The sequence below is a fragment of the Mastigoproctus giganteus genome, chromosome 13, assembly GCF_048544385.1.
Source record: "Mastigoproctus giganteus isolate SK-2022 chromosome 13, ASM4854438v1, whole genome shotgun sequence".
Taxonomy (NCBI): Eukaryota; Metazoa; Arthropoda; class Arachnida; order Uropygi; family Thelyphonidae; genus Mastigoproctus; species Mastigoproctus giganteus.
The window spans coordinates 54,933,993-54,954,707 of record NC_143587.1 but is presented as its reverse complement, the minus strand read 5'-3'; the positions used below and the strand labels follow the sequence as shown (position 1 = coordinate 54,954,707).

Below are 20,715 nucleotides of genomic sequence, written 5' to 3'. Positions count from 1 at the left end.
GTTGGATATGTTGTTTTAGCCTGATATCAGACACTTGATATGTATTATGTCATATGTTTTTCTTGATATTTTAAGATTTTCTTCTGTAAACACCTCTATTTCAAGCTACTGGGGCAGCCTTACTGTTGTTTTGTTTGTATGTAAATATTTATGATTTACTAATAAAGTGATTATATATATGTATTAAAATAATTATTGGGGAGGAAGACAGTGTTCATTCCCCCTCCATCCTTCAAATCTACAGTGACCCACTCAATATATGAGTAATGAGAATTTTTGATTAATATCACCATTCCATATAAAATTGTAAAGTACAAAATTTTAAGAAGTAAACCATGTTCACCTTATATTATAAAGAGTTGGCGTATCGGATCAGAGAATTGGTGCAGGTAATTCTTCTATGAAATTTTTTTTTTTCCCTTTTGTTGTTGTACGAACTGCAGCATATATTCAAATCTATCTATGGAAGGTCCCAGTAGTGTTACAGATAATTCTGTTATGTATTAGATGTAGGGAAAGCATGGAAATTAAGTATAAACTCAGAATTTTTTTGGGTGAAACCTGACTTCCTGAAGAAAAGAGTTAATGCTCTGGAAAGAATTAAATCAGGAGACTCATAAGGTGCTGTCCGGCTACAGGAAGAGAACAGCAGGAGCAGAAGGTGCTGGTCCCACAAGTTGTAATTCTAGGTGACTCAATTGTCATAGAAACAGGGAACGTATTAATGTAATAAGGATGGGTTGAATAATACCAGAGTTATCTGCCTAGGGCTAAAATTAATGATGTAGAGCAGTTATCTTTTAAAAGAACAAATGTGATATTGTTTTATATATATATATATAAGTATTAATGATATTAAAATTAAGCAATCTGAGGGTTTAGTTATGAGTTAATGTCAAGAAAGAGTTACAAGTTAGGACCATTCCAGACATATTCACCTAATGTGAGCATGTCTGTAATTTTACTGAAGTTGATAGGAGGGAATTTATATTCCAAGTCTTGTAATCTAAATCAGTTCCAACATGGAGAGATTGTGCAGAATTCACGGGATAATATTTTTCATTAATGTGGCATGGCCTGAAAGTGTCAGCACAAGGAACTACTTTTCTGAAGATGGGCTATATTTGAATAAAAGAGGTGCAGCAGTTAAGTTTCAGTTGAATTGTTGACCCACCAACAATTCCAACTGATAGCTTGGTGGGTAAACAATTAAGTGACAAATAGAGACAGAATAGATAGACCTGCTAATAAACAAAGGAACACCAGCAAGACCTTGTGGCACCTCTGTAGCCAGGTGGGAAGGAGCAGCAGTGCATAGCACATGCTTCTTGATTAGACCGGGGTTCGAGCCCGTCATCACCAAATACGGAGGATGTGGAAAGGTCAGGGAATGACCACTGCATATCCTGGAGGAATATGGCCTTAGTTGCTAATGCTCCTAAAAACCAAATAACAAACAAGCAAGACATTGCTGTGATTGAATTACTATTCAATAGCATATGAACACAAATGCCACTCTTCATACAGCCATTTTGGTGATTTTTGTCACCTCATCAGTGAGAAACTAGGTGTGGCTGAAAGACCTGAAAGTATGTGTTAACCAACTCCTTTTGGCCCCGGGTGCCAAGCAAATCCAAGGTCAAGCGATATTTCTGCGATCTATGGAGTGCTCTTCAAAGGCGATTAAAATTATTTCCAAGTTCCTACTCTTCTCTTAGCAATCTTATTTTTCAAACCATTCTATACTTTAAAAGCCACAAGTTAGAACACAGAAAGGAAGCCCACCTTTCTTTATTTATTCATATATATCTAGTTCACTAACCGACTAACACTTTAACTGCTTGGTCTCCTGGCGGCACTGCTCCTGCCTCCCCGTGGCAAGGCTGGAAACCTTGGCAGTAAGTCCTCTTGCCAAGAGCTGAAAGGAGCAAACCTGGCAAATACAGATCATGCAGACATGGAAAACAAAAACCCAAAAAGACAGAAGACTAACGGATGGAGCACCCCCTGCCCATCGTTCTTAATATCCCACTCTTTAAGTAGTCAGCCTATGAGTAAATTGTCTCCCTTTGTCATACAAAAACATCTGGAGGGTATTGCAGGATCTCCCAAGACGATGAAGAGACTGCAGTCAGGAGACCTACTAATAGAAAGTACAAACCAAAGACATTCTGAAAAGCTTTTACAACTAACAAGCTTTGCTGGCATTCCTGTAAAAATATCTCCTCATGTGACCCTAAATTCATCTAAGGGTGTCACATCTAGTTGGGATTTATTAAATGCCACCAAGGAAGAAATAACCCAAGAACTGCAGGGACAGAATGTAATAGAAGGAAAAAGAATAATGATCAAAAAAGATAATAAACTGGCACCTACCAGAAATGTTTTTCTTACCTTCAATACAACAAAATTGCCTTCCTCTGTAAAAGCAGGTTATTTATTTTGTCGCATTCGCCCCTACATTCCCAACCCTTTAAGATGCTATAAATGCTAAAAGTATGGCCATTCTCAAACTGTATGTAGAGGAATTCCTGTTTGCCCCAACTGAGACCACATACAAAATGACTTTACAGCTACAAAAATGACTTGTCCAAATTGCAAAGGTGACCATCCTGCATACCTGCATATTCCCAGGCATGTGAAAAGTAGAAAACCGAGAAAAAAATAGTAAAATACAAGGCTGAGAACAAAGTTAGTTACCAAGAAGTGAGAAAAATAGTTGCACCAACTATAAACCAAAATATTACCTATGCAAATGCTGTAAAAAAATATCAAGCTGTCTCTGTTCAAACTGATGTCACAGTTCCTACTAATAAATCAATTTCTGATTGGGCTAGAAATGTCCTCTCAGAGCTACAACCAAGTGTGTGTATGCAAGCAACAATCCAAGACCAAGCAAATAATACTCCTCTGACAATACTAGCAGCATCTCCTCCTCCAGTAATTGCCACATCCTGTATTACAAACTCGAATGCTATGAAAAATATTCAAGACACAACCATGGATACAGATGGCACATCTATACAGGAAGATCCTATTTTGGAAATCCATGCTGAAGAAGAAGAAATGGACACTGGTCGGCCAGTTTTCTTAAAAAAAAAAGACAAACAAAAATTGGAACGTCATAAACCAGCCACCTTCAAAAAGCAGTCAGAATCAGCTCCATCAACTAAAACACATATAATGCCTTGTATTTTACAATGGAAATGCAGAGGCTTTCGTTGCAATACAGATGATATCCAAGATCTAATTAATCGATTTTCTCCAGTTGCCATTTGTCTTCAGAAAACTTATCCAACCTTGCAAATTTCTCCTTCTTCTATAAAGAACTATTGTTATCGAAGAGATCATAATACTGCAAATGCTGCCCATGGTGGTGTAGCAATCTTGATAAATTCAAAGATCCAACTAAACATATTGCACTTCAAACTGAAATAGAAGCTGTTGTGCGTATAACTCTCCATATTGCAATAACCCTAGTCTCAATCTACTTACTGCCAAACCATACTTATTGTTTAAAATATCTTGAAGACCTCCTCATACAGATATCTCCACCTCTCTGTATGTTAGGGGATTTCAATGGGCACCACCCCTTATGGGGCGATCCTAAATTAGATAGATGGCGGCAACTCATTGAAAGCTTTTTAGAGGCACTAAACCTCGCCATACTCAATACTGGCACATACACACTCGCATTCAGCTCCCAACTGGACATACCTTAGCAATAGATCTTTCCATTTGTTCTCCAGTACTGGTCCCAACCATAGAGTGGTATGTTATTAATGATCCTATGGGCAGTGATCACTTCCCAATTGTATGCAACCTATTAATAGCACAGATTCCTCTAGCTCAACTCTGCAGAAAATGGAAATTTGCCTGAGCAAACTGGGCAAAATTCCAGTCATCAGTATCTTTCGATGAGGAAAAAATCCGTCTCCAGCCTATTGATGATGTGACAGAAAACATCAAGTTGCATCTCCTAAATGTGGCTGAAGACACAATACCACTATCAAATCCTCCGGGCCGAAAGCATTATAATTATTGGTGGAATGAAGAATGCACAAAAGTAAAAATTAAAGCCTGGAATTTGTTTTGGCAATATCCAACAACAGCCAATCTGATAAATTATAAAAACTCAAAGGCAAAAGCACGTTTCATACAAAGGCTAGCCAAAAAAGAATTCTGGACCTGTTTTGCATCAAGCATTAACAAAAACACTGATACCAAAATAATATGGAGAAAAATTAGACAGCTTTCTGTTAGGTTTCCTACCATACCTTCTCCAATCCTTTCCTTGAATGGCAGATATCTATCTAGTCCTTTAGATATTGCAAATGCTTTGGGCAAAACTTTTGCAGAAGTCTCAGCACATTCAGCTTATATTCCATCGTTTCAAAGAATTAAAAACACTACAGAACAGTGTTCTATTAACTTTCAAACTGCCCTCCTTCTGCCATATAACAAACCTCTGCAATACTCTGAACTCTTGCATGCCATTGGAATAGCTCACAATGGTGCTGCTAGACCAGATGGGATCTATTATGTCATGCTACAACATCTTGATGATAAAACTTTGCGTCTCTGCCTGGTCTTTTACAATCGAATTTTTCTGGAAAATGTTTATCCAACTTCTTGGCATCATTCTACTGTGTTGGCATTCCTAAAGCCTGGAAAAGATCCAACCAATCCCCATGGCTATAGACTAATATCCCTCTCAAGCTGCCTCAGCAAAATCTTAGAAAAAATTGTCCACAGTAGACTCGTCTGGATCATTGAGTCCGAAGAGTTAATGAGTCATAGTCAATATAGCTTTCATCAAAACAGGCCATGCTTGGATCTTATGGTTAAGGCTGAATTCGCCATTCATAATGCCTTTGCACGAACATCTAGTAATGGTTTCAACAGATATAGAGAAGGCTTTTGACACCACCTGGCACCATGGTATACTTAAGATCTTTACTTTCTTGGTCTGCGAGGCAACCTTCCTATATTTGTGAAGAATTTTCTATATACTACATCGTTTCAAGTGTGATACCAACATGCCCTTTCTGCAACTTTCATTCAGGAAGATGTTCCATAGGGATCAGTACTGAGTGCCACTCTTTTTGCTCTTAGAATAGATTCTATCACTAAACAACTTCCAAATACTGTAGAGACTTACCTTTATGCAGATGACCTTTCCATCTCCTGTCATTCCCAAAACATGAGATCTATTGAACGACAGCTACAGATATCACTAAATAAAATACAGCAATGGGCCAGCATCAATGGCCATCAACTTTCGCAGCAGAAAGCAGTTGCTGTCCATTTTTGTAGACAGCGCAAGTTTCATCCAGATCCTGAACTTCATATCTCTAATATCTCCATCCCAGTTGCTAATAACATCAGATTTCTAGGATTAATCATGGATAACAAGCTAAATTTCTTAGAGCAAATTAAAAAAGTACGTACTGCCTGTCTAAAAAAGATAAACTTGGAGCACTATCTGCCCTGACATGGGGTGCAGATTGTATCTCCCAACTTCGATTATACAGGGCATTAATCAGATCCCGTCTTGATTACGGAGCTCCCATCTATGTTTCTGCCAGAATGAGTACATTACTCTGGCTTGATCCAGTTCAGTACAGTGCATTGAGGATTGCACTTGGTGCATTCAGAACATCTCCAGCACATAGCCTTTACATTGATGCTCATGAGCCCCACTATCTTTACTTAGGAAATCACTATTGCTAAAGTACGCTGTCAAGATACAAAGTTGTGCCTTGCTTCCCATTCATTCTCAATCCACCATTCTCAATCCACCTTTTCAATCCACCATTAGAAAACCTCTACAGAAATAAACCTAGTGTGGTAAAACCAGCTGGTCTTCGCCTTCTTGAACTGATGGAGGTTTGGAATACTTCCATCTATTCCGTACAACAGGTAGCAACTTGTACTCAGCCACCATGGGTTCCTCCTCCTATACCGACCTGTGACACTTACTTCTGTCAAAGGGGAAAGAATATTTTGCAAGCTTCAAATGTCAGACAACTTCATGCTGTTCACAAACAAAGATATATTGATTTTTCTCCAATATACACAGATGGCTCTAAATCTAATTCAAATGTTGGAGCAGCTGCAGTTTTTCCGAATACCACAATTTCAGCATCCCTTCCATCTGAATTCAGTATCTTCTCAGCCGAATTATATTAAATTAGCTTTATAAAATCTCTTTTCTGACTGTTCATTAAAATATGTTAGTTTCACTGATTCCCTCAGCTCAATCTTAGCATTACGTAATTCTTCAGTGCCTCCGTAGCCAGGTGGGCAGGAGCAGCAGAGAGTAGCACATGCTTCTTGATTAGACCGGGGTTCAAGCCTGTGACCACCAAATACAGAGGATGTGGAAAGGTCAGGGAATGACCACCGCATATCCCCGGAGCAATATGGCCTTAGTCGCTAATACTCCTAAAAACCAAATAACAACAACAACGTAATTCTTCAGATAAAGTTCACTCTGTTCTTGATGAAACAGAGAGTTCTTGACAACTGATTCAAACCTTATAATATCAAATAAAATTACAGTAATTCAAATTAATGTGAATTTATGTGAAGGTTTCAGGGTTTGATTTCTTTTTTTTCAGTTTCGTTCAAGTCAATTTGAGTTATAATTTTTATTTGATATTATTAGATTGATCTGCTGTTTTAATTCATATGGTTTATGATACTTCTCTGTAAAGATGATTTTTATTTTCTTTAGTAATGGTGCTTTAGTGCATTTTATGTTTTTGATTGATTTAAATGTCTTTTCAGTGAAGTTTGCTGATGAAAGGCAGGCAGGGTAGTTAACGACATTAGTCAGGGTATGGAAAATTACAGTTTGAGGTTTAACATAAATAAATACTAAATGTTCTTTAGTGTAGTGCATAACCCATTGTTTGTGGGTTTGTGAACAGTGACAGAATGTCATATAGACAATGAGTCGTGACCATGACTCCTATTCTCTGTTTATTTTTGGTGCCATTTCTTTGGTGCTCAGCCTGTAATATTCTTGCTGTCCTACAATGCCAGGTTTATACACCTGGTTTAAAGTAAATAAGATATCACAATTGGCTGACCATTCTGAAACTATTATCGGAATCCCATAAAATAGCTTTGCAGTGAATTGGAATGCTGCATCAGGGATAATCCATTATTGTCTATCCATAAGTTCAGTATACCCATTGAAGTACTGCCCACTTTGACTCCTAATGGTTTTAATTAAAGGACTGATACAAAATTTTAGTTTACTGCTATTGTGAACTAATTGAAAATCTTCCATAAAGAATTAATCTTTATAAAAAATTGGGGCGGGGCAGCAAATGCTTTATTAAATCCTTTAACTTTTTAAATAGTTGTGGGAAAAAAGTATAACTTAAGTAGATGCATGGGATTATGATGCAGTTTCAAGAATTTAAGCACTTATAACATGGTCATTGGTTGAATATTTATGGCAGGTTTTTTTTTTTTTTTTGGTTCATTGTGTTATATGGATTCTAAAAATGAAATATAACTTTGGAATGCTGTTGTTTGAGGTGCTATAGCATGGCTAGAGTTATTTTTACTTATTTATTTTTCTCATTGGTCAGTATCACTGTAAGGTTTATGGAAATGAATATCATGATCTTAGTTTTTATGAATTTTTGAAAAACAAAATTTTCCAAATATTTATAACACCTATGCATGAATATTTTTCATTATTTTTACAAAAAATTCATGTTCATAACTTTTAATTTCATAAATTTCATGTTCATTACTTTTAAGATTTATTTTTAAAAAAAATGGGCTCAGTCTGTAACAGTTCATAAATCTGTGTATCTTATGACTCCTCTTTTTCAAAACATCATCTGATTATAGTCAATATAATTTTTTTTTTTTTAATCTTATTAGCTTTGCATACCACTCAGAAACATTTCTCACAGTTAACAGCTTTAATACTTGTTACTGTTCTTGCAATTTTTCCGAAGAAGAGAGAGTTTCAGAATTGTATTTCTTTTGGCAGTGAACACAGACTGTACTGAAATGTTTCTTTGTGCATTATTATGGTTTAGGTGTCATGATTGAGCAGTTATGTGATGTACAACATGATGAAACTGGACAGCTCAGATCCTATGCAGATAAAAATAAGATGGTGCGAGCAGCACGAGCCTTACTGTCGTCTGTCACATGCGTCCTCCTCCTTGCAGATACAGTTGTTGTTAAGCAGTTACTTAGTGCCAAAGATAGGGTAAGTAGCAAAATCACACAATTCTTACCATCTGATATTTGAACTTTAATTTTTAAAAGCATATGACATGGCCATTAGTAAATCGTGCTGAGTATTTTTTTTTATTTACTTAACAATGATATAACATTGTCAAAAATAAATCTTCATTTTCATACTAAAAAATAGTTATTTAAAAAATGTCTTAACTTTCATAGCATAAGTGTACACATTGGAGTGCGAAGGTTTTGCTTTGTCTATACTACTTAGAAATTGCCAAAGATTTTTCATTAATGCCCTCTAAACCTAAATGATATTTTTCCCATTTTTAATACATATTTTTGCATAAGTGGTATTTCTTAGTTGCTCAGGAGCAATTAGTTTTCAGCCCTCAAATTTACTTTTCTTTTTAGTTGTAGTACTTATGATATACCATAAGCACAATAACTGTCTTAAAGTAGTGCTAGTTCATCATTTTTGTACTTAGCTGTAATGGACAAATCAGAATTTGCACAGAAAAGCATCATACATCTCATACTGTGAAGCAAATTATGAATTGCCTAATTCTTTCACTTCAAATAAATAGCATTTCTGTGTAATGAAAGCATATCACTTTCATTATATGGAAATTATTCATTTATTTCATTTCGTTAATTTATTTTAAATGAATGCCATTATTTAGGGACCATTTCAAAGATTATTTTCTCTTGGTCATTTGGTAACTAGGTTTAGAATATTTGCCTCAAATTACAAATTTGGTTTTGCCTTGATATCTACAGGGGATGGATAAAATAAGGAAAACAGCTAATATGAAAGTAGTAATTCTTGTAATGTTGTATGACATATTTATGAACATGCAGTCAAGTTTTTTTTTTTTTTTTTTCTTTTTTTTTCTTGCAGGTAGTACTGTGAAGGAAAGATGATAAAAACTGATATTTATTTAGAGGTGATATAAAAAGATACGTGTCTGAAAAGACTGACCTGTCTGAATTCCAATGAGGTCAAATTGTTGGTGCCATTTATCAGGGGCATTGGTGCCTAAATGGCTGATTTTAGTATTAGGTGTTAGTATTAGTAGCAGAAAATGATACACGAAAGCAAGCTTATACAGCATCAGAAAAAAAAACCAAAAAAAAGCACCCATTTATCCTATCCACTCCCTCCAATAGTTTGCCTAGTTCTGCCTTGAATTTATTAACTCTGTCCACTTCCACAACAACGGATTGAAGTTCGTTCCATAAATCAACTACTCATTGGCTGAAGGAAAACTTCCACACATCTATTCTGCAACCATCCTCCCTCAATTTATGCTCCCCCATATGCATAGTCTGAGAAAGAGGAAGAATCCCATCAGTATTGAGTTTTCTCAAGCAATTCAAAGCCCTAAACACCTCACCAGATCACCTTGCAGGTGCATAGTCTCCAGATGCTGCAGTTTGCAGAACTGAAGCCTTTCTTGGTAAGAGCACCCTTTTTGTTCCTCTCACCAATATCGTTACACTTCTCTGTCTGTATTCGTTCCAGCAGTTCTACATCCTTCTTCAAATGAGGCCTCCAGACCTCTATGCAGTACTCAAGATGTGGCCTGACCATTGCCTTACACAATGGAATAATCACCTCCTTATCCTTTCTAGAAAAATTCTTGTATATCATTGACGAAACTCCATGAGCTGTCATGACAACCTGTCTGCATCTCTCAGAGAACTTCATATCAGACTGCACAATTACCCCCAGTTCATTTCATTTTCCAATAACCTGAGTGTGGTATCACACAGTTGATACATTACTCTGGGATTACTGATACCCATTTGCAGTTTAGGGTTTAGGTTTAGGTTTAAAATTTTTTATGGCGCATTAGCAGCAGTCGCTATTATGAAAAGCCAAGAAAAAAGGTAAAAATAGATTCTGGTAACAGTAAAAGAGGTTACCTGGTCAAAAGATTACGTGTAAGTTTAAAGGTGGTATATATTCTAAAAACTTAAAAGGCTTATTTTATATACATGCATATAAATTAGAAAGCTGTAAAAAATTAAAAAGAGCTGACACCTTGTCATTGTCGGATAAAATCTGACTGAGTGTGTAGGGTTCAGTCAGATGGTTAAAAGCGATAAAGCGCATTTTATTAAAATCTGAGCACTCGATTAAAATATGTTTCAGGGATAAAACTGTATCACAGGACTCACACATAGGAGGGTCATCAGCCCTCAGCAAGAAAGAATGTGTCAGATGACTGTGTCCTACCATATGCAGTACCTTTCATTTGTCAATGTTAAACTTGAATTTCCATTTCTCAGCCCATCTGCCTAATTTTCCTTGTTGAAGCAGCATACCTTTATTACTGCAATTGACAATCCTTCCAACATTTGTATCATCTGCAAACTTAGACATTAAGCCTGATATACACCCATCATCATTAATAAATTCAGAAAGCAACACTGGACCCAACACCAAACCCTGTGGGACACCACTAAATAACATTTAGTCTCCTTGAAGAGCAGTGTCCATTGGTCACCACCTCTCTATTTTCTCCCACTCAACCATCCCTTTATCCAAAGCAGTAACTTTCTGTTAATTCCACACTGTTCCAATTTGTACAGCTATCTTTTATGGGCAACAGTATCAAAAGCTTTCTTGAAGTCCAAGTATATCATATCAAAATTATTTTTGCATCCAGCTCCCCTGTGACCGCACCACAGTATCCAATCAAATTGGTTGGACAAGAGCTCCCCTTAACAAACTCATGCCATGTTTGAAGTCTAACTGCAGTCTTGTCTGGATGGCCCTCAGTGACTCCATTATTTTCCCTGAAACAGAATTTAAGCTAACATCTGTAATTACTGATGTCTCCCTTTGATCCCCCCCTTTGTAAATTGGGCTACATTTGCATGTCTCCAGTCCACAGGAACCTCCTCTGAATCCAAAGTTGCTCTCATATTTATAGCTAAAGGTTTTCCTACCTTCCTTTGCTGCCTCCCTTAATATAACTGGATATATCCCATCTACCCTAGGTGCCTGTTTAATGTTTAACTTCAACAGTTTTTCTTCCATTTTCCTCTCAATTATCACAAAATCGTTTAGCTCCCTGTTAGATTTTGATAAATTTCTTCTGGCAACCCCCCTCTCTCTAAAGAATTCCTCATGTGTGAATGTTGATGCAAAATACCTATTGAGCCTGTCAGTAAGCTGAGCAAGATCATCAACAGTTAAACCATTGATATCAAGTGGACCAATGCAATTTAGCCCCTTCCTCCTATTCTTAATATAAGTAAAGAAGTCTTTCCTGCTTTTCTTTGCATTCTTTGTCAGAGACTTTTCATAATCTGCCTTGGTTTGTCTAACCTCCTTTGTGACTTGATTACAGACTAGTTTATATCTTCCAGACTAGTTTATAGGCTTCTGTATCACCTGATAATTTATATGCATCCTCTTTTACAAACAGTTAACTAACAATGGTAGCTAACAAACTAAATGAGTATTTTGCATTGACATTCACACATGAGGAGTTATTCAGGGAGGGGAATACCAGAGGTGTATTCAACTCTGGCAGTAATCTAGATAATCTTGTAATAACTGAGAGTAAAGTGGAGGAGAAATTCTTGAAGATAAACACAAGAAAGGCACCTGGGGTGGATGGAACCTATCCAGTTATATTAAAGGAGGCGGCAAAGGAAGTAAGCAAACCCTTAGCCATAATTATGAGAGCTTCACTGGACTCAGGGGAGGTAGCCACTGACTGGAGATGTGCAAATGTGACCCCAATCCACAAAGGAGGATCAAAGGGAGACACAGGTAATTACAGACCTTTTAGTTTAACTTCTGTTTAAGGGAAATTAATGGAGGCACTGGTTAAAGAAGCATTGCAGGATCATATAGACAAGACTTCAGTTATAGCTCGGACACAGCATGGGTTTGTTAAGGGGAAGTCTTGTCTGACTAATTTGATTGGATACTATGATGTAGTCACAAAGGTACTGGATGCAAAGAATAACTTTGATATCATATATTTGGATCTTAGAAAAGCCTTTGATACTGTTGCACATGGAAGACTGCTGCACAAATTGGAGCAGTGTGGAATTGGAGGCAAATTGCTGCTATGGATAAAGGGATGGTTGAGTGGGTGAAGACAGAGAGTGGTAATCAATGGACACCGCTCATCGTGGACTAATGTTATTAGTGGAGTCCCTCAGTGTTCAGTGTTGGGTCCATTGTTGTTTTCTGTATTTATAAATTATATTGATAATGGTATATCAGGCTTAATGTTCAAGTTTGCAGATGATATGAAGATTGCCGGGGTTGTTAATGACACTAATGACAGTACACTGCTGCAACAGGATCTAGAAAAGTTGAGCAGATGAGCTGAGAGGTGCAAATGAAGTTTAACATTGACAAATGTAAAGTACTACGTATGGGAAGCAGTAATCCCAGAGTAATGTATCAACTCTGTAGTACCACACTGACAGTGGTAGAGAATGAAAAGGACCTGGGCGTAATTGTGCAGGCAGATATGAAGTTTTCTGAGCAGTGCAGACGGTCTGCAAGAGTAGCTCATGGTGTCTTGTCAATGATATACAGGAATTTTTCTAGCAGGGATAAGGAAGTGATTATCCCCTTGTATAAGGCAATGGTCAGGTCAGGCCACACCTTGAGTACTGTATACAGGTCTGGAGGCCTCATTTTAAGGAGGATGTAGAGCTGTTGGAACAAGTACAGAGAAGGGCAACAAGATTAATGAATGGAACAAAGGGTTGCTCTTACAAAGAAAGGCTTAAGTTTTGCAAATTACAGTGTCTGGAGACTTAGGCACCTGCGAGGTGATCTGATTGAGGTGTATAAAGCCTTGAATGGTTTGAGCATGCTCAATGCTAATTGGATTTTTCCTCTCGCTCAGAATAATCACCTGAGAGGGCATAAATTCAAATTGAGGAAAGATGGTTGTTGGATAGATTTGCGGAAGTTTACCTTTAGCCAGCGGGTGGTTGATTGCTAGAACAAACTTCCATCTGTCGTTGTAGAAGTTGATAGCTTAAATAGATTCAAGGCAGAACTTGACAAACATTTGGAGCAAGTGGATGGGTGAAATAAGGGTGTTTTTTTTTTTTTTGGCTGATGCTATATAAGTTTGCTTTCTTGCATCATGTGCCTATGCTAATGCTATGCTGCACTGCACTGTGCAAGACAGGTTTGGTAGTCTTGCTCTAACACTGAATCACTTTAACACCGAATATATAGAAGTTGATAGCTTAAATAGGCCGACCGGGCTAGCCGGGTTGGTAAAGTGCCTGCCTGTCAACCCAAAGGTTGCGGGTTCGAATCCCGCCTCGGGCTTGGATCAAAGTACTGCAAAAACCTTGGGAGGTGCATTATGGTCACTGAAGCCGATGCGCCAACAACTACAAAAAAAAAAAAAAAAAAAAAAAAAAAAAAGCTTAAATAGATTCAGTTTTCATTTACCTTTTTGACATTTTTCTTCTCTGCTATATGTCTCAATTGTTCATCTGATATCTGTTTAGGTTTACGCCTTTAACTGCATTTCTTAGTTGGTATGAAAAGCCTAGTAGCTTATGACTATTCCCTGAATGCTTCCCATTTAGAATTTGTTGTTGGTAACAACATTATTTGGTCCCACTATATAGAAATTAAAAATTGTCTGAGACCACTGTAGTCTCCCTTTACAAAAGCAAAACTCTTCCCCTTACCCTTGTAGTTACATCTTTAAGTAAATCCCACATTAATATACTGTGATCACTGGCACCTGGCATTTCTTTTATCTGCATATTCTTAATGCATGAAGAATCACTGCTGATAATCAGATCAAGAATATTGCTCCCTTGTTGCCTCTCTGACATGCTGCTGCTGTAGAAAATACCCATCCAATTAATTCACAAAGGCCTTGCTAGTGTGTGAGTGAACAACCCACGAGGGCAACTCTAACTTTTCAGTGGATATCTGGAAAGTTAAAATCACCCATTGTAAGACATTTTGACTTACTGGCCCACTATTTCTCTGTACAGTTTGTTTAATGTATTGCAAGTGATGTCTGTGTCTCAGCAATCCAGTTTTTTCTGCAAAAGTTTGATGAGATCATCATAAAGCTGAAATTTATGGCAGAGTCACTATTGCCAAGCCACTCATTATTGATGGTAATGCTGGAAGAAGGATGGAGTGGAGCACAAAAACTGGACATTTGATGATTGGAAATGTCATATTTTCAGATGAATCATCATTCATACTTTTTCACTTTTTCCAATATCAAGAAGAGTTTAAGTTTGGTGAATGCCAAAGGAAGCACATCTTCCTGACTGTCTGCCAACCATTATACTTGGATGAGGATCAGCAATGGTTTGGGCAGCAATATCTTGGTATTCTTTAGGCCCTGTCATTATTCTGAAAGGGCAAATTACTGCCACTGATTATCTTTATATTATGAGGGTTCAAGATAATACTGCTCCAATACATACAGCCAGATGTGCCCAGTCTTGGTTTGAGGAGTATGAAATTGAGGCTAAGCATCTTCTATGGCCTGCACAAGCACTAGACTTAAATGTTATTGAGCCATTGTGGATATATTTGGAGATGAGAGTGAGAAGCAGATTTCCTCCACCTTCATCACTCAAGGAGCCTGAAATTTTCCTCTCTGAAGAATGGCCTAATATTCCTCTTAAGACAGTTCAAGATTTATTTAAATCTATTCCACATAGAATACAAGCTGTTTTAAAAACAAAGGATGGCCCAACACCATAATTAGTGCATTCTTGTAATGTTTCACAGGTAATATCCATTATTTTGTCTACCACCTGTACATACAAAGATGATGTGTAAACACTACTTGTGTGATAGTTATTTACTTTGCATAGCTTGAAGATTTTTAGGATTAAACTTATACTGAACTTATCCACAGAAGTCATCCATCTATACTTTTTCATATCTCTCCTGTTGTGGAAACCTATGCAACTGGATTATATCAGCTGTGTATGGTTCAACAACAAGAGATGTGGAGGATGTGGAGTTACCCACTGATAAAGTAATCCCTGAAATGATCAGTCTGGATAATGTCACCTTTAAAAAATGAATAACAGCACCTTCTTCTGTTTATGGAAAAGTGCAAGAGTGAGGGAACTTGTGATTTCCTGTACAATATGATATGTAGGATCTATAAAAGTGATTCATTAGCTCTACTTGTTTGGTAGTTATGTAGCTTCTGTAGCTTGAAACATTTGAACTTATGGCTCTCATAATTCTCACAGTATGGTTGCTCATGGATATTTTCTCTTAATTTTTTTTTTAAATGATCAACAGTACTATAGCATTGTAAAACAGAAAATTTCACCATAGTTATTTTCAAAAATAATAAAATATTTTTTGGAAAAACTTTCCATCCCATTTTTTGAGGCTCTGTATATTATTACTCTGCTGTAGCCATTATATTGAATAAACAAACAAATAAGTAAGTTTCCTTGAATGATTGTTTGTATACTGTTAGCCATGAGTGATATTGTTTGTTTGCCTCCAAAGAGTTAAAGTATTTAACAGTATTGATAATTATTTGCCCAAAACACTATATTGGAAAAATTTAATATACTTCTGTATTAGTGTTTATTGTTTTTTCTTGGCTTAATTTAACACTGTTCAGACTGTTCAGAGTTTTTGATTTGCCCTAATAAGTACTTAATTTTTTATGTGTAGGTTTCCATCAGTTTGAATCGGTTAGAAAATGTTTCTAACTTCACAGAATTTGTAAAAGCCTTCAGTCAGTTTGGGAGTGAAATGGTTGAATTAGCACACTTAACAGGAGACAGACAAAATGTAAGGGCAGTAACCAATAATTATGTAATTAATATTTTTAACTACTTGCTTTTTGAGGATATTTATGCTATCTAGGAAAATTAATTTGTTTTTTTAAGAGCTGTTAAAATATAATGAATTAAAACTGAATATAAATTTTAGGTTTAATTTAAACAATGCAATAATTTATGGTTTTTAAAAATAAATTATATGTAAAAAAATTTTTTTTCCAAAATATTACTGATACAATTAGCAAAATTCACCAATTGTGGAATAGAAATAGGAAATTCTGAAACTGTTAAAACATTTTGACAGGTATAATTGTAATTTTGTAAGGAATTCATGAAGAACATACACATCCAACATTTTTGGTATCTCTATAAATTGTTTTGCACTGGGAATGGCATATAGTGGTTGTGGAAAGGGTTAATTAAAGAACAACACTACAAATATAAAAAGATATAGAATAAATATATTTTAAAAGAATTATTAATCTCTCTTAAAATTCTCATCTTTAACACAGTGAAGTGTTACTTTATTGCTGTTGTTCAAACCTTTATTTAACATGCATTAAACCTGCATTTTTAGCATGCCTTTTAACAGAGTTTGTTCCACATAATCTGATCACTTTCAAATAATGAAAGTGATCAGATTTTATGGAACCTAATGTAGTTTACAATTTTAGCAAATGATTCTTTCTATACTTTCCAGTCTTGGACCTTTTCTATAAAGGATATTTTTTTTTTTTTTTTGCAAAGTAAAATCCATTTAAATGATTGAAACTTAGGCCAAGAGTTTCAACAGTATTTAATTATTTTTGGTTACTCTCTGTCTGAAATGGTGCTTTGTGTTATACTGATAATTCATATTCAGATTTTTAAAATTTTTTCAGAAAAGATTGTAGTGCTATGAATTATGAATGTGCCTATAATTTTCTTAATAAAATTTTATATTTTAAATTAAATTTAAAAAATACTTTTTAATGATTTAAAAAAAATATTAAAAAAAATTAGCAAAAAAATTGTCATCTTCTTAAATGCAATCTATAGAATATTGAGAATCTATTAAGGAACACAATTTGGAAATTAGAAACTATAACTATAAAAATCAAGAAACTAACTGCTTTCTTTTCATTTAATATGAATTAAATCTCTCATCACTCTCACGTACATAATTGCCATATTTTGTTTTTAATGTCTTGTCTTCTTTCAGGATATGAAGGAGGAGAGGCGGCGTTTTCAGATGGCTGCAGCAAGGCAAATTTTAGAACGGTCAACAATGATGTTACTCACTTCCTCCAAGGTAACACCACACACCCAGTAAGTTAATAGATATATATTAGAGAAATAGCATACACTATGTAAATAGCCTGCTCTGTGTTGTAGTAGGCAAATTTTTATATAGTGTAATGCACATAGCAGAGGTTAGTAATAGTTAAACCTGATATGTAGTGAGATTTTAGTCTTAGTATTTTTAAAAATTCTTTGTAAACATTAATTCAACATGTGAATTTTAAATAAAAGAACTGTGATAGCTATAATATACTGATTTGAAGTGAATGGAATTCTGGTTATTCAAAATACATTATCGATCATATAGATGCTGTTTATGTAATGAATATTCCCTCCTTTTGAAATATTGTATTATAGGTAAATCAAAATTATTTATTTATATGTGCAAGAATTTTTGACAAGTTTACATGATATGAATCAAATTTTTCATACTAAAAGTTCAGTGGATAAAGGTTTGTTTGTCCTACACCAATCCTGTAAATACAACTAACTTAAACAATAACTATAGCCTTTTTATGATTATACATTCAGAATCCAAATTTTTAAAAAAATTTCATTTAATATTAATTAATTAATTTATTTATTTCACTGCCATAAAATGATATATATCCAGTATAAGAGTAAATACAGATTTGCATATATTGTCTGTAGAAGTGTGTTTTTACAGGCCAGTGAGCATATTTGCAGGAGATAAAAACCTTAGATTACCTCACAGGAAAAATCTCTACTCCTCCTAAGGCTTACCAACTGCAGCCCCAAGTGAAAGGCAATTTAAAAAAATTGCTCTTGATGCATTTATATACTGTTTAAAAGTAAAGTATAAATATGGAATCTAATGTAAAAATCTAAAACTAGCTGAGGTGGAAGAATGAAATTAAAGATTACTTTATAGAATTAATTTACTGTGTTATTTTTATGGTTTATTTAGTTTTCCTTTTTCTAGAATAGCCTTAGAGACCTAACCAGTAATCTTTACTAAAAAGACACATTAGTCTTTGTAGTAAAGATTACTTTACCATAAAAATCATGCTGATGCTTTACCTAAGATGCATTTTTGTTGCAGTAACTCTTTTAGGCCATCACCATAAAGATATTGTTAAGCAAATCAATTTCACTTAGCACAAACATAAACTTAGCAGATAGAACATCTCCCTGAATGAACACTATACAAATAATAACATGGCACTGCCACTCACTGAATATTTTCTTGGATGGAACTATTGTGGAGCCATTGAAAGTTGCCACTTTTCAATGGAACCACAGTTCAAAAAATATGCAAAAAAACTCACAAGAATTATAAATAGTTAATGTGAAACCCATGAGGGAGATTATCCATTACAGTGTAAGGTGAGCTACAAAGAAATGAAAGGTATAAATTCATGTAGAATAGGGGATCTGTTCTGTTCTGTTCCTCTTTACTGTTCTAAGCTTAAGAAAAAGCACAAGTGATGGTTGTAGTTCTCTTCTAAGTAGCTAATTTTCCTTTCAGTTATCAGTGTATTGCTACTTGTTAAGCAAATAACAGGAAAGGAGGTCTTCTCTGAAATTTAGTAGGGGGTTACCACTTGTCGTTTGAAGAGGTCTAGGGTCAAGTCCTGTCTGAGACTGGTGGAATTCTTAAGGTCTCTTAATTGAATGCTTTATTGCAGAGTAGCTAGTACAGAGTAATTAGTACAACCAAGAGCATACTAATTGTTATAAAATAATGTATTGTAGTTAATTTAAGGTATAGCTAGCCTGCTTTAATAGTCATTATTTTAAAAGCAAGTGAGCCTTGATTGTTGGAAATAGGATGCATGTAAAGTTCTTTTCTGGTCAACTGCTAAAACTGTAACTTTTTTGTTTTAAAAATAAGTAGTTATTAAGAGCAATAAAAATATACAGTTGCTAAAGGAAGTAAAATAAAAATGCAATTCCACAGTAGCTTTGAGAAATGGTATGTCACACTTTTCAACTGACTTGAGGCGATGGCCTATATATTGGGCAAAGGAATGTCAAGAAATTGTTAGTAATGTCATGAATTTGTTTCAAGTGGAGATGAGGACTGCAAAGATTTATTGTAAACATGCAGAACATATGAGTTCCTGAAGAAGGAAGAAAGGAAAAAGGGTCTTTATAATAGTTTGTATATCCCCCTCCCAAACTAGCAGTTTTCTGACCCACTTAACACTACCTTGATAGAATCAGTAAATATTCTTGTTCTTCTGATTAAGTATGTTCCATCCTTCTCTCTTGTTAACAAGCACGGATCATGCTGAGAAAAATTGTACAGTGTCTCTCCAGAGTAGAACTGATTGACAAGGCATTCATCATGTACTCCCTCTTAGCATGTCTGGACAAAATTTTAGACACTTTCAAATTTAACCCTAATTGTGGCTTTTCTCAACATTTCCCTATACCTGTTAAGTAAATCTGAGTTCATATCTCCTATTCTTGATATTACATAGTACTGTGTACAACAATATCACCTTTTGTGACATCGTCATTAGAATAGAGCATTAAAATAACAAGCTCAAGGTAGTGGAAATGTTTTGGGGAGAATTGTTTATGGCAATTCTCCTATAAATCAGGATTTTATAATGTGTGCTACTTGCATTTTTGAGGAGCATCTCTAGTGGGACATGATTTTGCCCAAGGGGATGCCTTTTTTGTTTTCAATGCAAAGAGCATCAGGAGATGAAGTGCAAATTTTCAGCATTCTGATAGGCAAATGTGAGAGTTTGAAGAACAGGGTTGATGCCCTCAAAGGAAAATTGAAAGGTATCTATCATGCACTCAACTGCTCAGTTCAACACTCCTGCATTAGATAACACAATGGAATCCTCAACAGCATAGAAAGCACTGGTCCCACAGGAAGTGGTTATTGTTGCTACCTCTGTTGTCAGAGAAACAGGAAATACGAGGGGAATTCAGTAAATTGTATACCTAACTATGAAGAAAATGCGGTAGAGGCAAAAAGTATTTTTTTTATTTTTCAATGTAATTCCCCTGAAGTTCAATACAATTGTTCCATTTTGTTGGCAATGAGGAAATACCAGACAGATAAAATTTTTTGTTCTCTCGATCAAAGAATGCAGAAACAGCAGACTTCAGTTCATTATCATCAGCAAACCAACGTTCATGAACATTTTTGTTGAGGTGTTGAAACAGGAAATAGTCACTGGGGGACCAGATCGGGACTGTAAGGTGGATGGATAAGTTTTGTAAAGTCACAGTCTTTCAAAGCAGCAGCAACAGCATGTGACCTGTGCACTACTGCATTGTTCTGAAGAAGCAGCGCACCTCCGGAAAGTTTTTCTTGATAACATCCCTCAGGTTGTACAGTAGGGATGCATATGACTCTCCAGCGACTGTCTGCTTGTCTTCTAAGTAGTGAATGTACAAAATTCCCTCAGCATCCCAAAAAATGGTGGCCATAAT

The 20,715-nt window shown here is 35.6% G+C and overlaps 1 protein-coding gene across 1 annotated transcript in view; it reads left to right on the top strand.

Annotated features, from left to right (window-relative positions):
* The window catches only part of LOC150076069 (alpha-catulin-like), a 330,340-nt gene that overhangs the window by 224,097 nt on the left and 85,528 nt on the right, over positions 1–20,715 (top strand). The window contains exons 3-5 of the mRNA XM_090387250.1: positions 8,070–8,245; positions 15,905–16,024; positions 17,216–17,305. Coding sequence (XP_090243376.1) covers positions 8,070–8,245; positions 15,905–16,024; positions 17,216–17,305 — 386 coding nt within the window. The remainder of the gene's footprint in view (positions 1–8,069; positions 8,246–15,904; positions 16,025–17,215; positions 17,306–20,715) is intronic.